The following is a 24,775-nucleotide window of genomic DNA, read 5'->3' as shown; positions in this document are numbered from 1 at the left end:
TACATCTGTGTAAGAAACAGGAATCTGATGGCCTTTTTGCCTCACCAAAATGTTAATGGCAGAAGGTCACAGCATTTATTTTTCAAGCTGTTTTCAAGAGTGGTCCTGAAAAACAAGGGTGGTGCTGTTTTTCAGTAAGGATACATACAGAGGGTTCTGCTGGCTCAGTGTTTCTTGTCTCCTAATATTAATGCCACTGCCACTGACTGATGCGGATTTTGAGTGGTGATTAAATATCAGATCATGGTTCAGCTGTCATTTATGCTTTTAATGCCTGATTATTTCAGGGGGGTGCATAAGCATCTAAATGCTTTTGTAAGTTCTTAAAAGATGAAGGGAAAAATTATGCTGTTCTCAAGAAAATATTTGTTTGTCCGAAGCGTTGTCAAAGCATGGAGAGCTGGGAATGTAAGAATTAAAACCTACACAACATGTTTATGGTCTCCTCTACTAGAGGCTTTTGAACTTTTCTTCTGGTTCTCCCTCCCACCCATCCTCAGTTTGACTCCACTGGAGTGAGCAATTGTTGAACAGATGGCGTATACAATCACAGAATCACAGAATGGTCTTACAGTTCCACATAACCCCTGCCATTCCTTCTAATGCTTAATAGCTCTGCTTTCACCAGTTATTTAATTTAGTCTGAAGCAAAATGGTTTTTTTCCATAGGCTAATACATACCTTACATGGAATCTCCTTTTCCCTCCTGCTTACTCTTGCTGTTGGCCATCATTTCAATAGGAAACTGAGAAATGGAGAGAACAGAATGACCTATTTCACTCCACAGCATAGCTGACAGGAAAACGGTCACCTCAGTTCAGAGTTCCAGGAATGGAAAACCAGATGTTTCTTGGCTACATTTAACAGATGTCATTCCAGTTTGAAACAACATTTTAAAATGCAGATCCCAAGCATTTATGTATTTCCAAAGTATTCAAAGAATAGGAATGTGGAAATTTCTTGCAAGTCTTCAAGTAGTGCCAAGCATGCCTTTTTTTCTTTCTTTTTTTTTTCCTTCTCTTTATTTTTCCAAATGAACTTCTCCATTTCAGCATTCCTGTGGCTGATACAGACACCAGAACATGCATTGGTGCCTACATGCCTTAGATAATCAGATTGGGTAGATTAACACTGCCACAAACTTAGCATGTGACCTTAGGCAAATCTCTTGATTTCCCTGGATCTCAGTTCTCTACTTGTGGCACCTGGAGCTTGTAAGCTCACCACAACAGTGTCTCTCTCTCAACTAGCAGTATCTACAATAGCTAATGCAAAGAAATCACAAATAAGAACATAGCCCTGGGGTATTACTGTAACATAGATTTTAAAAATTAAGTTAACTACTAATTATTCAGTAAATGGCAACAGTACAATAAAAGAAAGTGGGTGGAGACACAGGATCTTTATAGGGTAGTTGCAGACCATCCTGTCAACTTTGGATAGTGTTAAGTCCCAGAAGGCAGAAATATAAGACAATCGTTTCCATCCTATTCTGTGAACATATTCAGGTTGCTGTCCTATTCAGCCATAACAGCCGATTCTTAATTTAGAGCATCTTCCCAGAGTGATCAGATTATGCTAGGTCCACAATGACCCTTAGAATAAGCCAAAACCAGGGAGGGCAGGAAAGGTGTGCTGAAACATTCTGAGCCTGCCAGGTTTGCCTCCGAGTACACTTAGTACATGCACAGGAACCCTCCTGTCAAGCATCTCAGAATTACTGTGATATTATTCTCATGCTACAAATAGAGAATTGAAGTGACAGCATACAAGTGCTAACCAAAAATATACATTAAAGATCTCAAGTCCATGGAACTGTGCATTTCCCAACAATAAGCTTTAGCCCACATTTACACAATTTCCTTCTTCCAAGTCAATCATAAGAGCTGGCTGTGATATAACACTCCAAGCACTTCCTTCCCTGGCTGAAACCAGAGATACGCTACCACCCCCAAAATAGAAAATGCCTCAGCTTAAACTGATTACTAGCTCTCTTGTTGGTTTTGGTAGAAGTGAAGGTGGAGCAGATGACTGAAAGAGTTCTTGGATCTATCAGACATTCCTAATATTCTGAGTACGATACAGATTTGTGTTTGGAGGAACTGAACCTCTTTACAAGGTAGAGAGGTGTCACCATCTATAGCAACAGAAAAGGAGCAGACACACAAATTTCATGAAGATATTTCCCTGATGTTGAAATTTATTTGCAGAAATTTCCTGGTATTCTCCCATACGCTGCACTGATACATTACAAATGTACAACACATTAAGGCAAATGTGTTATCTTTATTAAAGAGTTATTGTGGGTATGATTCTATTTCACTAGAGAGCTGAGATAATCACTGCTTTTTAAGATGCAAATTTAGCAGAGAATTTATTTCTTATCAGAAAACTAAAGAAATTCTGAAAAAAACATATTGACTTTCACACAATGATTATTCTATTGAGTAATTTTTCAAATATTTCAAAATAAAAGGATAATATTTGGGATTAGAAAATACTGAAACATTCTCCAAATATTTTAAATATATAGACCGGAACTTTAAAACAAAGAATTCAAATGCTGACTTTTGGAATGAAGATAGCTGCTTGTTTTACAGCCACTCATAGAAGAGTTTTCTTGTATCTTTATAGAACAGTGTATATAATACAAGGGTAAAAACACTGTCAGGTAAAAGAGCATTACGATCGATCATCAGAATTTAGTTGCCTGTAACAACACAGAGGAAATGAACCTGGGTGCCTTTGGTCTTCCATGGCCACAGCCTCTATGTCTGTTCCTTGTATTTAAGTGTCATAAATTGTTCATAACTTTATCAATATAATTAATAGCTAAAATTTTGCTTCTCAACATCTGGTTCATATTCTTCTCCCCGTTATGCTGGTGCAACTCTAAATTAAACTGAATGACTTACATGAAGCCACTCCAAATTTATGACGGTATCAAGAAGTGAACTTAGTTCTTTGTCTTTAAAAGATAGCTATTTGCAGCCAAATAAAAGTCCACCCAGCTACACACTCCGTGGCACAGGAGTGCCATCCAGCGGTAATTTCCAAACCTGTGTTCTCCAGACACCCCCCCGAGAGCTGACTAGCAGCCGGTACTGGTTACACCTTCCAGTCTGACAGCAGCAAATCCAAACTCCTGAGTGAGTACTTCTAAGCTGAGAGGAATATTTCCATTACAGATTCATAACTTCTATTTTCTTAATCAGTTTTCCATATTGAAGTAGTGTAGACAACAAGTGCAGATCATCGATTGCTTGAGAGTAAGAACGTGCTGAAGCAGGAGGCTACTGAGCCAGGCGGATTCAGCAGCAGTACGTACCACCCGCAATGCTACTTGGAGCATCCTTGTGCAGAGCTTCGCCACCTGCTCTAGATGTGTCCTATGCGTGAGACAGAGTTGTGAATGAGAGCGATCAAGCTTTGAAACTGTTTTCAGGTGAATACCAGACATCAATGAGACTACTAATATCTCTGATCTGCAAAAAACAGGCCCTGAATTCAGATCTTTCTGGATAAATGCTTTACCTGCTCTAGTAAATCATAAAAGCATCTTTTTAGAGGGAACAGGCACAGCTGCATTTGTCAAGACTCGGTCCCTCTAGCATCCATTAGAAGGGTTTGAAGATCACCTCTTGCACTGAGTGACTCGGGGGACTTGAATGGAGTAACACATAGTTGTAGTTCCTGATGAGGTTGAGATATGAGTGAGTGGCAAGCCACTTAGCCCTGTTGAAACAGTGCAGATCTGGGCACTTTTGGGAAGGCTCTACACAGCAGAGTAGTTTATGTAAAAAACACGTAAAGTGGCTTGGGAATTAAGGCATGATTCAAGGCCAGATACAGCTCACTTGGAATATTCACCATCTCTGTTTCAGATTTAGAAGCTCAATTTCTGCCCTAAACCCTTATTTTTTGGACTTGGTTTGTAGCCAATAAAATAAATTCTGGTTAAAATCCCATGTATTTCATGTAGATTTTACTGATCTATCTTATTCCCTGTCTCATCCTCTACCCATCTGTAATTTTTTCCTTTGTAGTTAACTGTATCTCTTGCAATGCAGACATGTATGAATGATTCACAAATTTGTTTGGCCTGATTGCCCATAGACTAAATCATTATGTACAATGTTCCTATTACTGTTCTACATTTTTCTTATTCTAAACAGAAATTAAATTATCTGGGAGTGTGGGGTCACAATTGCAGATAATACTTGGAAGGCAGCGAGCTCATCCCAATGAGCAGCCGTTCCTGCAATGGTCTCTTCAAGGAGGTGTAGGAACAGGAGAAAGGTGGAGAAAGTATACGTTTCTTTCTGAGCAAAATTCTGTTTTGATACAACTCTTGCACTAAAAGGTGAGAAAAAAAAAACCACAAAGATTCAATCGCTACTATGAACAATACAACAGTGAAGCTTCTCTCTTTTACCTCTATAGGACGCTGGTGGGCTGCATGTATAAAAAACCTAATAATTTTCCATGATTTCTATGGTTTTCTACTGCACATTTTACTCTGTTCAGGAATGATTAGCCATGCACTAAAATGATACAAATAAATTGTTTTACCTTGAACTGGCCTAGCCCAAGTAATCCTATCCAAAATCATATGAAATATTAAGGAGTGTGGAAAAGAAATTCTACATATTTGCCACTGAAGAACAAATACTTGAAAATGAGACCCATTCTTCAGGACTAAATTTAATATGATTTAACCTATGAATTTAGCATGGTGTAACTTCTTTGAGACTGTGAAAGTAAAAGACCAGTAAACCAGCTCTTTGTACTTTTACAACAATCCTCATACTGTAGATATGCAGTAAAACAAAGGGTCACTTACATTTTTAAGTTCCATAGCAGACAAGCAAAAAAAAACCATCCTCAGACATTTTCAAAGAAATCTGATCCATTTTCTGCTAATGAAGCCCATGCTGGAATCCACAATTCAAAATTTAATAAATATACTCCAAGCCCCCCACTACAAAACAAAGCAGAACCCAAAAAGCTTATTACCAGACACAGGTATTACTTGGTGCCATTGGGATTGATGCTGTTTCCTTGTATTTGTAAAACAGGACAACTCTTTTGCCAGTCTTTTCTCAGGTGAGCTGCCTTCCCCTAGATAACATTTTATTGCTGGCTCCCAAATGAGCACTCTGCCTTCGTGAAGGGCTGCAGTGGGCAGTTGCAGTGACAAGATTAATACTGACTTGTTTTTCAGGTGAAGCTTTGGAGCAAAGGTGAGATACAGAGAAAATCACGATCTACATTGTCTGAAGCCTTTTTTCAGGCTTGCTACTGGGGAAATAAAAATTATTGACTAGGTGTTGTCTAAATTCAGTGGAACCTGAATACCTTGATACTTTTCAAATTGATCGGATCAGAAATAAAAGGACAATTGGGACAATTGCATCTGTCCAGGGTGCAGACCTCAAAGGGTGAGCCAAAACAAAGTGCTCCCTGTAGACACATAAGGCTCTGTCACCTCCCATTTCTAATGTGGACAATATATCAGTGGAAATAATTAGTTTATCTTTTGTTTAAATAAAGCATTTGGGAAGAAGGCTAAAAATAAACACTGATTCATTCCTTGTCAGGGAAGTTTCTCCTGTCAATTATCACATTGTTACTGCTGTTTTTAATCTAGTCAGATGGTGAGATTGGCAATCCCTTCTGCAGGGGCTTCTGGGTGTTATTTTGTAGAGAATCTTGCTTGAAGGACTGATTACTGCTTTTATGGGAGCCAGTGGGAGTTTGGCCACAGTCCTTCACGCATGTTAATTTGAGGGACTTCCAAATGTTAGCTAATGATCTCAGAGTTCTTTTTATGAAAAATGTGTGGGTTTGTTTTGGGGTTTGGTTGTTGTTTTTTGGTTTGTTTTTTTTTTTTGGTTTTTTTTTTTTTAATTCCTAGCAGTAGGCAATTAAGAGGGTCTGGGGAAAGTTCTGCACTGTAGTTCTGGACCAGCCTCTCCGCAACGCCTTCAGTCCTAGCATGAAAAATTCCAAAGCATGTATTTCTACCACACTCGGATATATTGATCATAGAATGTTTGGGGTTGGAAGAGACCTGAAAGATCATCCAGTTTCAACAGTCCTGCCATGGGCAGGGACACCTTCCACTAGACGAAGCTGCTCAAAGCCTCATCCAACTTGGCCTCTCCTGGGATGCTCCTCTCCCTGGCACCTCCAGGGATGGGGCATCCATGACTTCTCTGTGCAACCTGTTCCACTGCCTCACCACCCCCACAATAAAGCATTTCTGCCTACTATCTCACCTAAATCTCCCTTCTTGCAGCTTAAAACCATTACTCCTTGTCCTGTCACTACACCCCCTGATAAGGAGCCCCTCCCCAGCTTTCCTGTAGCCCCCTTTAAGTACTGGAAGGCTTCTATAAGGTATTCCAAGAGCCTTCTCTTCTCTAGGCTGAACAATCCCAGCTCTCTCAGCTTGTCCTCATATGGGAGGTGTTCTATACAGGAGGGAGGGGGAACAATATTATATTCAATATATTATAACTGAAGATATTCAGATCATTCGTCCAGGCCACAGGCCACATTGCCATGGACTGGGTGTATCTGTTGGCTTCCACTTACAAGAACTTGAAAACACAATTACACTCTTTCTTTTTTTTAGGAGCAATACTAAGGAAAAAGGAGCAGCCTCCACCCCAAAGCAGGAAAACATGTCAACATGGAAAATAGCGGCACGTGTGGGTGGGGGACTTTCATTGCTGACTGTTTATGAAGCCTTATGTAGCTCTAAAGGAGGAACAGAGAGCGGGGAGGGGGGGGGGGGGAAGCAAGCCCGGTGGAAGCTGAAGCAAATGAGACGAAAGCGAAGGCCACAAGTCAAGCAAGGAGCGCGTGGAGGGGACTCTGAGCCAAACACAGACTCGAAGGGCTTAGAACTGAGCACAGGACCAAAACAAAACCTAGGTCAGTGCAATCCCTAATTTCGGTACCGGATGGGGGATGGTGTGATTGAGAGCTGCCTGGCAGAGAAGGACTTGGGGGAGCTGGTTAATGATAAGCTCAACATGAGCCCAGTCCTGGGCTGCATCAGAAGAGATTCTACCCCTCTGCTCCTCTCGTGAGAACCCTCCTGGAGCACTGAGTCCAGTTGTGGAATCCTCAGCAGAAGAAGGAAATGGAGCTGGTGGGATGGGTCCAGAGGAAGGCTGTGAAGATGATCAGGGGGCTGGAGCACCTTCCATACGAGGACAGGCTGAGAGAGCTGGGGTTGTTCAGAACGGAAGAGGCTCCGAGATCTTATAGCGACCTTGCAGTTCCTGAAGGGGGCTACAAGAAAGCTAGGGAGGGACTGTTTACAAAGGATCGTAGTGATAGGATGAGGAGGAACGAGTACAAGCTATAGAGGGGCAGATTTAGACTAAAGTAAGAATTTCTTCACCATGAGAGCGGTGAGGCACCGGCACCCACTGCCCGGGGAGGCTGGGGCTGCCCCACCCCTGGAGGTGTTCAGGGCCACGTAGGATGGGGGCTTGGGCAGCCCGGTGCGGTGGGAGGCGTCGCTGCCTCTAGCAGGGGGCTGGCACGGGCTCGGCTTCGGGGACCCTCCCAACCGGAGCCGCCGAGGCGCTGCCGGGTCCCCGCCCCGCCGCCCCCCCGCTCCCCCCGCGCTCCCGCCGCCTCCGCGCAGGCTCGGGCGGGGCCGGCGCCGCCCGCGGGAGGTGAGGGCAGCGCGGGGGGCCCGGGGGGCGCAGGGGCTGGCGGCCTCGTGTGCTGCTGGGGTGAGGGGTGGGGGGCGGCCTCGTGTGGAGCCTGCGGGAGGGACGCGGGGGAGGGTGGCGCCTCTGGGTTCCTGGGATGCTGAGGGAGGGATGTTCCTGCCGAGCGCTTGGCGTGCGCGAGGGGCTGGTGGCCCCGTGGAGGTGCCTGGGGCAAGGGGTGCGCACAGGGGCTGGTGGCCCCGCCTGGGGCGAGGGACACGCAGAGGATGGTGGCCCCGCGTGGTGCCCGGGCGAGGGGTGAACGGGAGGTGGTGGCGGCTCCATGTGGTGCCTGGTGTGCGGGGAATGGTGTCCCTGCTCCTGCCTGGGGGGGTAGGGGGTGGTGGGCCCTGGGCAAGGGCTGCGTGAGGGACGGGGGCCCCTGTGAAGGCAGAGCTGAGGCACAGCCAGGCTGGGTTTGCTCCAGGCCAATAAACCTACTCAACAGGCTGTTATCTTTTCTTTATGTTTCCTTTTGCACATCCTGTCAGAACCAAACCCCAGCTGAGGCGGCGAGGAGCAGCACCCAGAGGGGAGAGAGGGACGCTGAAGTGGCGAGGACTGCGCTGGCAGGGGTGGAACAGGAGGGGAGGTGAACCCGGTGCCCGCTGAGGAGGACAAGGAGCAGCAGGAAGGTGGTGAGTGCACTGACCAGCTCTGATGCGTGCACAGCATCGCTAGGAACACACAGGCAGCCTCTCAGCGCACACAGTCGTAAACTGTGCAATTGCACACAAAGTAGTTTTCATCCAGAGGTGTGAAAAGAAGGAAGCAGCATCAGTGCTTTGCAGCAAAGAGATTGCTGGGGAAGCACGACTTCCGCAGTGCTGCGCTGGAGGTCTGTGGTAGGGTCAGCCAGAGCTCTTGTTTCCATGTTTTTTCCATCCAGTTTAGGAAATTCACCACCTTCCTTTTTGCTCATTCACTTTTCCACAATCAAAGACCACAAGGCAACAGAATGCCTTCTACAGAGCAAAAGACAGACAATGAAATGCAACCATCCAAAACCCAAGCCAGAATACATCTGGCTTGGGATGAATACTGGGCCACATTAGCTGGGAGTGAGGATTTTTGAGAAAGCCAGGCTCCAATCAAAAATGGACCCTGTCATTTGGAGTCTGAATATGAAAACAGCTTGCAAAACATTTTTTCAGGCTTCTAACAAAAGAGTTTGTCCTTCTTTTGCTCTGGTATCTAGGCTACATTGTGCGGGCTCATGCATAACACTGGTTTTATTCACATGAGTAATTCCATTTGAGTTTGGAGTGACAACGTGCATCTGTAAAGTTACTCTTATGCTTTCTGTCTCCTTTATATATTGAAATCATGCGGGGTTGGGTTTTTTTCCATTTGCTGGTGCAGCCCAGTAACTTGGCATCAAGGTTATTGTGAACCATCACGGTTATTATTACTGTTTGCACGCCTGCCACCTCTGTTTTCATTGCCAGACTAAAATCCAGCTATTCCTCTCTATGCAATCTATTCCAGCTATGCAATTGTAGCATCTGTTTTTATGCAACCATCTTTCACCTGACTGTATAAATTCATCTGCCCTATAAAAGATCCTTTCTGTACTCAGTTTTCCCTCCAGTCATTACTGACAGTCTTCCCAGTTGAGGCATCTGAGTCTTTCTCACTCAAGTCTCTCATGATTTCTCCCGTACTGTGTAATCTGAATTCATACTGATTCTAACATGATATCTGGATGTTTTAGTATTTGCTAGCTGGAACATCTTTTTATTCTCATTGCCAACTGCCCGCCTTTTCCTCCCTCATATTTCTTCAAGCTACAGCTTCTGCTGTTCTCATAACCTTACGTGTCGTCTTTATCCCATTGCTCCACGTTTGTCTAAGCGCAAAATGTCTTGAGGACAAGAAAAATACATTGTCTTCCATGTAGTGTGGCATTAAGTTGTAAGTGTGTCTGTTTTATTCGATGTTCCTTTTCCTCAGACAAGTAAAATTCAGTGTGCATCTTTCTTATGGAAGCTAATAGCTTTTGGCTGATATGCTCTCAGCTGTCAAGTATATACTACAGTACCCTAAGGAGGGCAGGCAGACTGGGCAGCCACTGACCTTTTTGTCAACCAGAGTCTTTCTTCCTAACCTAGAAAATTTTGTGAATTAGCACAAGTAGAGTCTCCCTTAGGAAAGGAAGTAGTTTGAAGTTGCTTCAACGGCAGGCCACAAGCTGCCAAGAAGATGCATTCAGTCACACTTGAGTACAGATTTATTACATTGAATCTCCAGGGCATCTGCATCTTGAAAGAATCCAACTAGTAAGTTTTTGTGAAATCCCCAAATGATGACTTCCAGGAACATGGAAAACTGCTATTTCCAGGGGAAAGGTGTGATGACCCGTATATTGGAATGAACTGTTCCCAGTGGTTACAGTAAAAATTGCTTCCAAGGAAAGGGTGAAAGGCCAAATACATCTTAGACTGCCCTGTGAACATACTGAGAGTTTCTCATTTCTTTTATGGTAAAGTGTGAGGACTAGGAACTGTTATTTCCACCCTCTGTCATATCTGGAACTTAAGAAATTACCTGTTTGTCTCAGCTGACATCCAAGGGCCATATTGCTGCAGGGACAGCTTATAGTCAGGGCATCTGTTCCAGTTACATGGTAGGACCGCAACAGAGAATGAGCTCTTGACATGCTTGTAGGTGGAGTTGGCGACAGGACCTTAAATAAGATTTGAAAAGTAAGTTAGATGTCTGTAGTAAATATTCTATTAAGGACCAAAAATAAATAAACCCCATACACACTCACATTGATTATCATAGAATCACTAGGTTGGAAAAGACCTCTTAGATCATCGAATCGAACCATTCCTATCAGCATAAACTTTTGATCAGGTATGGCTGGTGCACTGGATTTGTGTGCCCACAATACACTGTACTTGTGCCACCTGCAGATGTGTATTCCAGGAATCTTTTTCTCAAAAATTCTGTTCAAAATTGCATTGCAGTCAAATGATGAATTGCAGTTCTGGAAATCATGATTAACAGATTACCTTGGGAGATCTACTACTCAAAACTATATATTTGATTTTTTTAAAATGAAAAAGTCACATTCTTCTTAAAAAAACCCAGAAGCCCCAGCCAACAAAAAAAATCTACTGTAAAGTCCCAAACAAAACCTGAGTTTTTAATTTACTAAGGAAGATAAGTCATGAATGTAAAGTAGCGTAGTTGTGTTTGAGTTTTTGTCTGTACTGTTAAGACTTATTTCAATACAGTTGCAAGGGTGATTTCCTGAATCATGTATTAGAGTTATATATAAAGATGTAACAAACATTTTAACTGCTGTTTTTCCAGAAATCCCCCCCCCCGAATTTGGTAAACAGATTAAATATTTACAGTATTGTCCCAAACCGAGGTTTTTTTTTTACTTAAAAATGAGAGCTATACCTAGCACATAGAAAATACAACTGGATATGTTTAGACTTGTTTATTTAATAAATTCTTACATTTATGACTACTTGGTAACAGAGATCGAGTAGTGCTACACAGTAATGAACATAGAGGATTTCTTTTCTGGGTGAAAAGTCCTAGAAAAAACCAAAAGAGTATTTATTAATAATGTCAGTTTGCGTAATTTATTTTTGCAACTATATGCAAACGTATGAATTTATTCTGAAATTGCAGAAGCAGAGCTTTAATATTAACGTGATCTGAATTAAAGAAACACCATACCTTGCTTGCAGAGCTCCAGAAACAGGAGGACAGCTCCTCAGAAGAAGGGATTTGCGATGCCCTCATCTGTTTTGCAGTAACAGTGCCAGTGCCCTTGGTTCTCTAGGATTGCACACTCCAGAAGCAGTAGTTATTTATATAAGCCTACAGTATATAGAAACTAATTATATGCAACTCTTTCAGAAGAGTTACCTCCTTTGAAATACCTGTTCACTACGGGAAGCACTGAAATACAGCAGTGATAATGTTTAAAAATACTACCCTAAATTATTAAAATTCAATTAAGATTTATTTAATATAAAAGCCGTAAATTTTCAGTATGTTTGCTCTAAGCTTTATAAAGGTGACCAAGGTTCTATGTTCTACTTAAAAGTATCTGTCTGTTTTCTGAACACTGGATTCAGGATAGAACTGCGTCCACTGCTTGCTTTGTCATTTTACAAATCCTCTTTCTGTCTTTCAACTTCCCCCTGTAAGAACAAACACTGTTTTCCATCTCCTTCCCTTTGTCTTGAAAACTTCAGTTGTAAGCTCAGTAGTAGCGGCATGTTGTACAACATGTAGCAAAACAAAGCCCTTCAATTCAGAATTGTAATAATGCAGAAATATTACACATACTCTATATTCCCAAAGCCATTCTGGACTTGCGGGTTGAAATGCTGAAGCTGAACATCTTTGAAAATCAATTTCTGTGTTTTGAAAACAAATGAACAAATGAAACCCACAGTCTAGAAACAGTTCATAATAAATTGAATTTTGGAAATAAGTGAAATAGCAAACTTGAGAATACTAATAATCTCTCACATGTAGTGAAGCATTGCAAGTAAATGTGATATAGTGAAAAAAGCCCTGCCCTCTAAACTATTCTAAACAAAGTGGTTTTTGTTTTTAAAACCAGTGATTCAGAACTGCATTGCAAGTCTTTGGTCAAATTTTTCTCCATATCAGTGTAAGCAGTCCCATTGGAACACGTTACAGTAAAACACTCACAAACACAAAAGTTCGTGAGAACAGTAGAACTGGGAAGATATGTTATTATTTTTGAAGAGCAATAAAACATTTAGTTGTCTAATAAGGTTTGAGGGTTGAGCTGAGAAGACTGAGTCATTAAGAAAACAAACAAAAAGATTTCCTACTTTTTTCTCCCAATATGAGTGGCTTCATATCTCATCGTATTTCTAAAGGCTCAGTCCTTTTAAATCTGAAACTTTTCTGATTATATTGAAAACAGATGGAAATGAATCAGGGGGCCGAGGTTGAAGAAAGCTTTAATGAAGTTTATTTAAGTAAAACTTTAAATAAATAAATCATTTGTCTGAGAAACCACATCTAACAAATAATTATATAATGAACACATAAACTACATTTCCTGAAGTAATTCCAGTCTTTCGACGTTTCCTGAATTATCTGTATTATGAAACAGTAGTGCGGCGACATTAATTGATAAGCACTCTGTGCTATAGTTACCACGCTAATTGCAGCTCTTTAGGTCCTTGTCTTGCAGCTCCTCCAGCCCTTCAACAATTGGGATTGATTGCACAGGATCTATATTTAGAATGAGATGGCAGAAGAGTTTGGAGAGCCACAGCCATTTTTTTTTGTGTGTGCTACAGCTGTTTTGGAAAAAAAAAAAAAAGTTGGATAAAAATGTTCTGAGTTGTCTTTTTGGGTAGTTTTTTTGGAAATTCTGCTGAAGTTAGAGCTTCCTATTGGATAATTGATCTTGCTTGTGCCAAGTTGAAGTTGAGGTCAGTGTGGCATGACCCAGAGGATATTGCTGGGTGACATTGTTCTCAGAAGAGCAGCAGTTTTTCTTTGGAAACAGGACTGTTAAGGACTGATGGTAGATGAACTTTGGTGAGCCTGTTTCTATGGAAAGGCAATCCAGGAGTCAAGTCTGTGATTTAAAATATCAGTGATGAAAGCCACAATTGAAGATTAACTTTGAACGTGTTTTTTTCCCCAACTCTGAAGTGAAGGTTTGTTAACTGATCTCTTTAAGTGATTGTAGCTGATTCTGAGAATGCTTGTGCTGAGAGAGTAAATAGCCCTGATTCGCAAGGGTCAGTTGATGCTCAGAAGGTGTGACTGGGAGGAGACGCCCATTCAGTTAATCCCAGGTTGGGCTTTTGTTTTCTCATCCTGCTTGCCCGCCTTACACGGAGTTCAGCTGGGGTAGATAAACAAATGGACAGGATTTTGTTGTTAATCTACTGTATGAAATCAGGTCTTCTCTGAATGTTTGTGTAATGGGAGGCAATGTTTCTAGGAAGAATAACAAACAAATACATAGGAAGAAGAAGAACCAGTTTTATAGCTGGGAAAAGAAGCCCAAACTCGAGGGGAACAAGCCTTTTTACCTTTGTAAAGTATTAGTAGTAAAGACTCATCACCTTTTTTATATTAAATTGTATCAATAGTACTAATATCTTGGCACTCTCACACAGCACTGCATCAGCAAATTTGAAGCGAAGATCTTTCTGTCCCCACGTAGCTGTGGAAATAAATAAATGAATTGGCTAGGGTTACACAGAAGCTTGGCAGAGTTACGGAAAGAATCTGTGTTCCATGACTTCAGCTGCTTTCCCCCTTTCAGCAGCGTGCTATCAGGTGTTATGAACTTACACACCTATAATGCATCAATACTTCATAGCTGCTAATTCCCCTAGAAAAGAGAAATGCACACCTCTGTAAATGCTGCCAGTCTTTCAGAGAAAACATACAAAGAACATACTTCTGTTTTCCACAGTAACAGCTTACAGAACTGGTTTGTATAAAAGATAAACAACACAATTTGAATAGCTACTTTTGCCAGAATATACTGCAAGAGATTTTCTAGCATGTTTTTGTCACTGAATATATTCTAGTCTTACAAATGGTAAATTTTAGAGATAAACTGAATGATAAATTAAATTAGATTTATCTATTTCATATTAATATAAAATATATACATAAATAGGAAATATGAGTCTTAACTTCCTTAGCTTGTTTTGCTGTAGTATTTGTTTTTCCTCAAATTATGTGCAGCTGCCCCTGGACTGCCCTCTGAGTACCTGAAGAGAGCGATGCTGTAAGGATTCATCTTGTAAACACTTCCTGGGCTCACTTCCTTTTGGAATAAATAGTGATGAGTATAAATTTCAGATACAGTGAAAAAAAGACTCGCACCTTTTGCAAATAGAATATTTAGTATCTGTAGCATCTCACTGTAGCGTGTTGTCTCACTGTGTCTATTTTGATTTCAGGAATCAAAGTAACAGTTAAGGTGTTTGTATTTTATAAAGGCTGTCTCCTGGCTTCCTGTATGTTTAACATAGAGGTCACTCATATGAGAATGAGACTGGGCTACAGTTCATTTGGTATTTTTAGGACAGTAGTAGTGGCAATACCCCAGAAAATCATGGAACCACTAGGTTGGAAAAGACCCATCAGATCATCGAGTCCAACCATTCCTATCAAATACTAAACCATGACCCTCAGCACCTCATCCACCTGTTCCTAGAGGCAGAGTACTGAGAAGTCTGTTAAACAAAAATGTTGCTTCCAGTGCAGCAGTGCAACGGAAGACATGTGGGATTCTGAGAGGAAAGGCAGAAAGGAAGGCTTATTATATTAATTCATTCTGACAGATTGTTACCTATCAATTTACATCCTAGATCTAATCTTGGAATTTGAGACTTCGTCACCTCATTTTGTGATGTTTGTCACCTCAAACACATTACCAACAGAAATTCCAGAATTTGGCCTAATAATGATTTATTTGGGTTTTTTAATGTTTTATAAAATAATCTACTTCAAAACACTCACCATGATGTATTTTAAAGAGGATTTATAGAGGAGTGGTGGGCCTCCTACTTGTGTCTTCACAGAACACAGTGACATCTTGTGGCAAATGAAGGGATAGTGTCATTTTTTTCAGATGCATCCAAATTTCAGCTGGTTTACAGATGGAATTACAAGTAAATGCTGGACAACTGCTAATGCATTACTTTCATCTGTACTATTCACTCTTTCCAAATTTTATTTCAAGTGCAGGTTTGGTTTTATGGTGAAAAAGACCAAGCCTTGGCTTCAGCTGTATTGCACATGTAGAGTATTGCAGTTTATCGTTTCAGCTTGCTGATGTTCTTTGGAAAACTTTCAGCTCCAGGAATGTTTCTGTCCCAGTCTCATTGATATATGACTCTGAGAGCCAGCACTGCGAGTGCTTTATTTAAGTTAGCGTATTTTCACAGATGGCCAAAATTGTGAGGTTGCTCTTGATGAGAATGAACAGAAAACACAATAACTTTTTGTGACAAGGCGGAGACTTCTTTTTTCTGTCTTCTTTTGATTTTCCTTTTTTTTTAACCCAAAAATATTTTTTTTGTCTTTTCACAGACCAAGCAGGGTTTAAGCCCTATCCCTGATATTTTGGCACCGTATCCTAACATGGCTGTTCTTTGCAAGTTGATATTTAGATAAGATCTTAGTTGTCAGGATGAAAGGAAAAGCTGCACACTGTGATTGGAAATCTGCGCCCCAGAAGAAGCCTTCCCCCTGTGATCGATATAAACATGCTTGCATTATTTGTGGAGGATTCGTTTATCTCTACGGAGGGCGGAACACCACCAGCCTTAGAGATTTTTGGCGATACAACATAGGTGAGTTTGCCCCTTTTCTTCTAGGTCAAGAATAAAGACATTACATCCAGCCGTCATGAAATTGAGGATACTCCGTAGTTAACAGATTATCCCCATTTATAATAAAGTCTCTTCATCAAAATGATGGATAAACTGCATTTTGTATATTGAGCAAATGGTGTGTTTGTTTCTGTTGCTGGTGTCCCAGATAGATTTTGGGGCTTGTTGGTTGGGTTTATTTTTCCCAAATATAGAGTCTTTTAAAATATCCTAGTTCTAGCTAGGGATATCAAAGACACAGCTATTCAGTCTTGAGCATGGGAGTAGTTTATGAGTGTAAAGACACACGAAGGCACCACATGAATAAAATACCTTGTAAGACTGTATTAATAATGCACCATCTCATGTGAAACTTCATATTCTTTGACTTCATGTGTGGTGTTCCCTGTTCGATTGTTGTTACTGGAACAAAAGAGAATTGTGCTCTGGCTTCATGTATATGGAACAGTTAGGTTTTGATGTAGGTAACCGTACAGCATTAAAATAAAAACAGCAACAAGACCAATTTCTGCTACATTTAATTTTACTAAATAGAAAAATGCACATAGATGATTTTGGGGGAAGTGCCTCAGTCTTCTGAACAGAGGAAAGATGACAGAAGGCTTCATTTTCCCCCAAATGACCTGGCAGCACAGCCAAAGTCAGAGTGGATCTTTTCGCCTTTGCCCTAATGTTTATGCTCTTTTAACCTCAACTTTGGTTTATAGTGAAAAATGAATGGGAAATACTGGATTGCTCAAGAGATGGTCCAGAAGAACTGGAAGAACATTCAATGGTGGCTTATAAGGTAATAGACCAATATTTACGTTGTCCATAGCCTAACATTTTATTTCCTATTATGCAATGAAGTAAAATGTCATAGGTTATTACGTACTGACGTACTATGCCCAGAAAATACTTCTATGTTAGTACAGTTCTGGATGTAGCTGTACCGATGCTTTGGAATCTTTCTGAATAAAGTGACAGTAGTTCAGCCTTGCAGCAGTGTGCAGCTCCCCAGTGTCCTCAGTCAATGCTCAGTATGTAATAGTAATACAAAACAAAGACCTTGGCAGCACGTTCTATGACTTGGTTTTACAGTTGTAACAGTTGCTCTGAATTAATTTGCATGATAAGCTACAGCATAAAAACATTCACTTGAGAACTTGCATAGACGAGGGAGTGAAGGCAAATAAGAATTACAGCTTTGCTTGTAAGGGGAAAACAGAATTTAGGATATCAGGAGCTGCAATGCTATGAAATCTTTGTATAAACATGCATAATCTAATATTACCTGAGCAATGCCTCTGAGAACTCCAGATATGCATCCCTCAAGCTGTCCCAGATTGACAAGGAAGTGAGTGGTTCTGGAACACCATTAAAATAACACGGAGTTCATCAGGGTTTCCTATTGGGAGAAGATAAAGACATGATTAAAAGTTGGTGGCTTTATACAATTGGATCTTGAATTGTTAACAGATCACCATGTGCGTTATTGTTAATTGTGTTTTGGTGATGGCAGCCTTTTAATTTAAAAACTGTTCTAAAAATTATTTTTCTGCGATATGCCTACATGTAAAGTGACAAATATTTTTGCATTTTGCAGGGCACACTGTATATTTTTGGTGGGATGGTCGATTCTGCTTTCACACAAGCAAAAACTCCTCTCTGGATATATGACACCGGTATGATACACAATAGCCAGTCTTTTCCATGGGAAATTCCAAGTCCATAGGTACTAATAAATAGTAAGAATCAAAGTGCTGCTTGTAACAGCCTTCCCTAGGCTTTACAAGAAGTAATACATGTACTACTGTGTGAATATTTTCCCCCTAAAATGAGGCTGTTAAGCTATCAAAGAGTCTACTCTTACTTTAATTAGAAAGTATTTTAAGGGGAAGTTTTATGTATTTTAAGGTCTCAGAATTTCCATTCCTCTCCTCCCTTGAAGTTTTCTATTCGCTTATACAACCCAACAATTGTTACATATCATATTTAAAGTTTTTTCCTGATGTTACCTGATTTTTTTAAAGCTAAGCGCTTTATTTTATTATAGAAGAAAATAAATTAATAAAGCATAACTCATTTTGTATTTTTACTGAAGAAATACGTAAGCTGGCAACAGCAGTGATGGAACAGGAAAAAACAAGTGTAAATAAGAAGGTGGGAAATTAACAGCATTTCATAACAGAAACAACGTTTGTATTTAATAATAACGTAACACACTACATAGTCTCCGTTTAGAAATACTGTGTATAGTAACAGCTGCTTATTTTGATGTCAGATGGAGCGAGGAGAGAGAGCGAGATTGATTTCTTTTGAAGCTAGATTTTAGATTTTATTTTTGACCAAGATTTAAGTTTCCTGGCTTCTTTTGTTACTTCACTATGTAACCTTAAGTCAGTGGAGATTTTTAGCCCTTTCTTTGTTTTCCACCATTTATCTGAAATACCTGCTGAAAGAACAGATATGTTCAGGTAGGTTATTTTTATATATGTATATATATATAATAGGAGAAAGCATCTTATTGCTTATAGTAATTATAAATGAAAATTGGGAAAGAATTATGCAAAATTTGTTGCGTGTATACGTTTATCATGGTCGTTATTTAAAATCTTTCCCAGCAAGTACAGCTTTTAGTAATGTAAACTTGTGCTGCTTTCTCATTCTAACTCTGGTGCTGGTTATCTGGTATTTCAGCTTCTTCTTCGTGGTGATTGTAGATGAATGACTTTTGGCTGTTATTTGAGGATTTCTTTTAAGGGATCTGTGAAAAGGAACAAGAAAAATTAAGGCTGTTGTCATGAGGTTTACAAAGTAGGAACAGCCATATATCCATCAGTAAATCTGGGGATTCTGCAAGTTCAGAACATGCTGAAAATCACAGATAATTTCTGCATTGTGAAATTCAGCCTTAGTAAACAGGAGATACTGTATGGTATCTCCCTGATTCAGTATCAGGTAAGGATAATTATTCAAACTATGTCTCCTGTACTCCTCTCTTTGTGGGAGGCAGATTTCTAAATCTTTGTCATTAGAAAACACCAGGATGAGACCTAGTTGAAAATTAGATCTATAATTTGAAAAATTGCTGTTGGAGGAGTGTCCTCTTGTGGTCTGGGATATAAACTGCGCTTTATTAAAACAATCCCCTAGATTCCGCAAGATGGACAGAGTGCTGTAACGTACCAGCAGAGACTGAGGTAAGGAGCCAGGAAGTGGTGAATGTGTGAATCAAATGCCTGTTGCTTTGTTGATTAAACAGATTGCTTTGAAATATGTTCCCCCAAACAGTTCCAATCTCATCTCTTCAGAGACATGTGGCTGTACTTTATTTCTTTGCACTTTCAATAATGAAGGCTTTTTCCTTCTTTTAAACAGTGTTTAAAAATACTGCTCTTAAATTTTAAGTCCTATATAAGAAGTTTTCTCCTCTACTACTGCTTCTGTTTTTCTGAAATCTTTATAAAGAAAACTAATTTTAAATGCAATATTGCACGCGTACAAGAAGTCTGTGCTTTTAAATGTAGGGCTGTGAAAACAGATTGGCAGTCACACTAATACATTTTGAAATGTGAAGTGCTGCAGCAGTTTTCATTTCTTCGATCTGAACACGTGGACTCACCAAGTTACTGCTACTTCTAATGAAACCTCAGTGGAAGCATTTATGCCTTGGTCTTATGAGATTGGTTTTATATCACTGCATGTAAAGAACGACTCACATGTTGCTGTTGAAACTTCATCCTCGCAATGTTACTACACTATGAAATCGCACCAAAAATTGTTAAGATGTGACATAGTCACTGCCATGGTTCCCTGTGTTCAGTGGGGGAGTCAAGAGAGAGTTTGGGACTGCAGGATCTTTCAGGGTGAAAAAAAAAGGTGTTATATGGCTGATGAAATTTTGTTTATGTACAACAAATATGATGGAATTATCTATTAACTCCTTCTTACATATAGGAGTAAATAGTTTCTCGTAATTATCCTAAACTGTATAGAGAGAATGTGGCATCCCCCTAAAAAATGGGCTCTTTGAGAAGAAGCAGCCAAGAACAAAAGAACAAAACCAAACACTTGCCTTACATCTTGTTGTGGCTTTAGCTGGGCCTCCCCAGGTTTGGGTCCAGTGCTGAAAACTGCTGTGGGCACAGCAGGAACCACCTGGTTAATTGTTGAGGGTCTGGACACAGCTGAGGGCATGTGGTGAGGCAAATCCACAACAAACAAAGTGGGTGAGTTACTCTTGGGACTAAAGTTTCCTCGGGGTGGAAAGGCTGTGCTTGATGGTGGAAAGGGCTTCATCTCCCCGTTACATTCCCAAAAGTTGCAAGGTGTATTTACAACAAGTCCTGAAACTACCCCTGGGAACAGTTGTGAAAGCTGCGCTACTGGTGCGAGCGCAGAGAGTAGGAGGCTGCAGGCATCGGGTATTGTGCTGCAGTTAAAAAGGGAGGAATGCTTAGATTTGAGAATGCTCTGTATTTGCATCCATGCAAGCCTTCAGTGTCGGCTTTATTCTGTATTTTTAGGGTAGTTTAACACAACCAAAAGTCACAGTTTTCATTACTTGGGAACATTCCCAAGACAGACATTGCTACTGATACAACTTGATTTGTTAACAAGTTTTTGTCTTATTATTGAACTGTTTCAGAGTTCGGCACCAGCTAACAGAAAAGGACACAGTGCGGTTGTGTATTGTTCTAGCATGTACATCTACGGGGGATACTTTGGTATCAGGGGCATTTCACAGGAGTTCTGGACTTTCCATTTTGGTAAGTTAAAACGCACAATAAGGTTCTGATCCAGTGTAAAACAATGCCTGCTGCAGGAAAGCATGGCTTGCTCTGTTAAGGAAGTTTTTATCAGTAGAAATGTTGTAAGTTAGTTTTGGCTTCTGTGTGGCAACATTTAATTATGAATTCTGTCAATGAAATTAATTCCCAGCTGAAATTAATTAGACTGTGTTATACTAGAAGAAGTTTTGCAGTACTTGCCTGTTTTAGAGCTGAAAACCAGGGAGGGTTCACTATTCACTAAATCTTCAAGAATTAACAAACACTTTGAGATGCAGCACAGGCCCTGGCTTCAGCCTGTTAATGCCATCTTTTGAATCTCAAATCTGGAACTGACCGTGGGGAGCCAGACCTGACAGGAGATGGAGTCGTTATTGTATTCATCACTGATCTGGTGCTTGCAAATGAGATGATTCCCAAGGACTTCCTAAATGGATAACTTTTGTTATCTGGCAGCTATTCAGTCACTATTTTGAAATGAGTGATGGGTTTATCTCATTCTTCATTCCCTCTCAGGGAGAATAAGCACAGACATTAATGAAGGAATGTTTTTATTGACTGATTTTTCCCTTTTACAGCCAGGAAATTATCTTTCTGTGTCACACTTAATGAATTAACAAAGCTGTAGGAAACCCTGCTCTGTAAATAAAATTTCCATGGCATCTGTCATACAGCATCTGACATTGTCATTGGAAGTTTATTTAAAAATTGATTTTTTAAATGCACATTTTCAGCATTAGAAGTTAAGCTGTTAACTTATAAGTTTATAAAGCAGGAACCCTTATTCTGCAACAGAATAGTTACTTTGTTCTTGAGATAAATCCCTTCTTGTCTAAGTTTGGTACATCCATAAATGAATATTTTGCTTTCAGATACAAGAACATGGTTGTGTGTTTCCAGCCCATCTCAGAACGCTGGCCCAGGACCTCGGCACGGCCATTCAGCTGTGGTTTATCAGACAGGCATGTACCTCTTTGGAGGACTCATGGGGCTGTGTGAACAGAAGGACTTGTGGAAGTGGGACTTCGTCAGCAGCAGCTGGTCCAACATCAGAACAAGGTAAACTATACTATTTGTTACACTCAATTAACACAGAAAGAGAGGATTAATCTTACCATTTGATACTGCATGCAGGCAGAGAGGGAGATGTTTCCCTTTTGGCGATTGTAGGAATTTTTCAGATCAAGACATGGTACTGCTGCCATCCCCGGGGCTCCAGTTGGCTTTGTTCGGAAGCACTGTTGGCAACGGGTTGATGCAGCTGTCAGCAGTGTAATTTTGATGTCCCAGTGCAGCTGTTTAGAAGTCAGTTCTTCTGAGTCAAAAGGAAAATAGAGGCTAAAATCGCAGTGCGAGTTTCTTGTTGGTCTGCCCTTAACCGATGGTTTCTCTCACACGTAGCCAAGGACCTCCTCCAGTGGTAGGTCATGCCTCAGTAGTCTTCAAAGACTCTATGCTGGTTTTTGGTGGAGGGATTTCAAATTGCAGTCCTACTGACGACCTCTGGAAGTATCATTTCCATACGCAGACATGGAAGAAGCTTACTGGTACTACAAAGGCAAACTTTTCTCCTAAAATCTATCACTGCCTCTTAGGAATTGGTGTTGATTTCCAAACTACCTCAGATTTCACTAATACATTCCCCAGCCATTTGAAGAGTAAGCAGAGGGGCCATCACCAGCTGGTGACCATCCCAAAGCACACTCGCTTTTGCAGCTACTTCCGTCAGCAGCCTGCGTACCGAACATTCAGCAACGAGGAAAGCAACGCAATTGAAATGAAAACCTTCAGCTTGCCGCTGGAGCCAGGGGCCTTTTGTGTATTTCAAACCACTTCAGAGGCAGAGCAAGACTCAAACAGAGCAACAGGTGTCTGGTCAAAGGACAAGTCTCCCCGTCTGTTTGTCTCTTCAGAGAGAGAGACTTCGGCTGCTCAAATGGAGGGAGAAGAGGAGGGAACTGACTGTCAGCACATGACTGCGGTGGATGAAGCCGGCAGTGACACCAATGTGCTGCTGCTCATTGGGGGCAAACCTTTGTCCAGCTTCTCCGAGATCTCCTTCTGGGAAATGGAGTTTGTTAGCTTGTGATGGCTTTGATTGCAAAGTGAAAGAATAAATTTCCACCAGCGTGCCAGTAGGTGGTAAACCAACTGCTTGCAGCCGTCTTCAGTTTCCTGCTGGCACACTGGGGAAAAAATATTAAACCTTCTCATACTCGCTGTGAACAGATTTTTTATGTGAACAAAACCTGACATAACTGTATGTCAAAACTTGCATGTAAGTCGCACTTTTCCGAGAAGAGCTGTTGGAATGCTGCTCTTTTTGTTACCTTTTCTCTTGGTCACTTACTGTCCCCTCAGACTCCAGGGGCTGATGCTGCCTTGAAAATGCCTGAATGGCTCCGTAACTGCCATTCAGACTTATTTGCACTGGCATAAGAAATAAATATGTACCCATGAAACTATGTAATAGTCAAGTTTGCACATTATGGTCACACTTGAGGGATTTGATGAATCCTAATGGCAGTATTTTCTGAGATTTTTGAGGTGTTGTTTTCTTGAAAGAGTGTTCTTGGCACAGTGTATTTGCAACATGAGATGGCTGTTATAAAGAAGAAACCCAACAGACAAATCAGGAAGCAAAATCTAGAAGATATTCAGGGAATTGCATCTAACTCTGAGGAAGTGAAATCGCAGGTTCCTCCTGGAAGATCATGTGCAGCTTCACAGCAGAGGAAGTGCGTTACACCTGGAAGAACAATTTATTTGCCCAGTGAATACTCGGCAACGACTGAATATAGGACCGAAAGGGTTTGACTTTGTGTTTGGGGGGGAAAAAAGAGGAAGGCTTGACAGGAGTGGCCCAAACCGTAAGGTGTTCTGTCCGGTAACTCACATTTTAGCCACAAAGGGATTTCTACTTTTCCAACTCCATCTCCTGCTGTTTTGTAAACATAGGCAGTATTTGCTACATTTCCCCTCTGTACCAGTAAATCCTGAGTTCATGTATGGTTTGTTTTTCTTTGTGGAAAAGTGCTTTTTTTTGAAAGATAATGTTGTCTGATGTTTCAAGCATTTATTTCCATGGAAGTTTCTAAGATACCAGCATTCTGGTGTCTGAAACTACTGGAAAGTGCAATTCAATGCATCAGAATATCTGAAAAGATCACTTTTCAGAAGTTTCATAGGAATAATGAATTTTAAGTGAGTATTTACAGCTACTTTTGTCATCTCTTCACAAGAAGCTGTCACATGAATTCAATGGGAACATCATAGATGAGTTTGCGAAAAGCTACTTAAGTGTTAGTGGGGCCTTCTGTGACATTTGTTTGGGAACAGAGAGGACTCTCTGCTGCCATGTGAATACAGCTGGGCTGCACTTGGTATCAGCGGGTGCTCCTTTTCTGAGCTTTCATGAATTTAAAATATGTATTTACATTTTCAAGATGAACAAAGCACTTACCTTTCTGAATAAGGACCGTGCTCTCGCCAAGCCCCAGTCATCTCTTGGCACTTCAGCCAGCCTCGAGGGCTGCCCAAGTGTTGAATTTCTCCTCAAAGAACGGGGAATTACCCAGTTAAAGATGTGTTCGAAAGGACTTCATACAGCACTTGGGCTGAGCAGGCACAGAGCTCTGCAGTCTTAAATCAGCAGCATGCTCTTCTTTTGCTGCTGTCATGTCTGCTTTGGCATCATCTCGAAAGCGCTGCTGTAACATCCAGACTTTTATCTAGGAGCGCTGAGGGAAGGAAATTCAACTGGAAATGGCAACAATAAACCAGTGATTTTCCAAGTCACGCGAAGACCTCCTGGCAGGTACAAGTATCCTGGGGAAGTGCAAGAGCCCCAGGAAAATGCCATCCATCCTCTGCCTTTCCTTTCTTC

The 24,775-nt window shown here is 40.9% G+C and overlaps 1 protein-coding gene across 3 annotated transcripts; it reads left to right on the top strand.

The window, feature by feature from the left end:
• Window positions 1-8,361: 8,361 nt before the first annotated feature.
• Window positions 8,362-23,894, top strand: LOC138722801 (kelch domain-containing protein 3-like). Of its 3 annotated transcripts, XM_069861410.1 has the most exons (8): window positions 8,362-8,371; window positions 15,915-16,078; window positions 16,825-16,904; window positions 17,703-17,781; window positions 19,253-19,299; window positions 20,748-20,868; window positions 21,762-21,948; window positions 22,291-23,894. In XM_069861410.1, exons 2-8 carry the CDS (start codon window positions 15,916-15,918, stop codon window positions 22,976-22,978), a joined length of 1,365 nt encoding a protein of 454 aa, XP_069717511.1. In that variant the 5' UTR covers window positions 8,362-8,371; window position 15,915; the 3' UTR covers window positions 22,979-23,894. The 3 variants fall into 3 exon arrangements, with proteins under 3 accessions (XP_069717511.1, XP_069717512.1, XP_069717510.1); XM_069861411.1 differs by lacking the exon at window positions 8,362-8,371 and having other exon boundaries at window positions 15,816-16,078; window positions 22,537-23,894; XM_069861409.1 differs by lacking the exon at window positions 8,362-8,371 and having other exon boundaries at window positions 15,816-16,078.
• Window positions 23,895-24,775: the final 881 nt, after the last annotated feature.

The sequence above is a fragment of the Phaenicophaeus curvirostris genome, chromosome 7 (assembly GCF_032191515.1).
Source record: "Phaenicophaeus curvirostris isolate KB17595 chromosome 7, BPBGC_Pcur_1.0, whole genome shotgun sequence".
Taxonomy (NCBI): Eukaryota; Metazoa; Chordata; class Aves; order Cuculiformes; family Cuculidae; genus Phaenicophaeus; species Phaenicophaeus curvirostris.
Note: the sequence above shows the minus strand (reverse complement) of the source record. Positions and strands in the feature narration are given on the sequence as shown.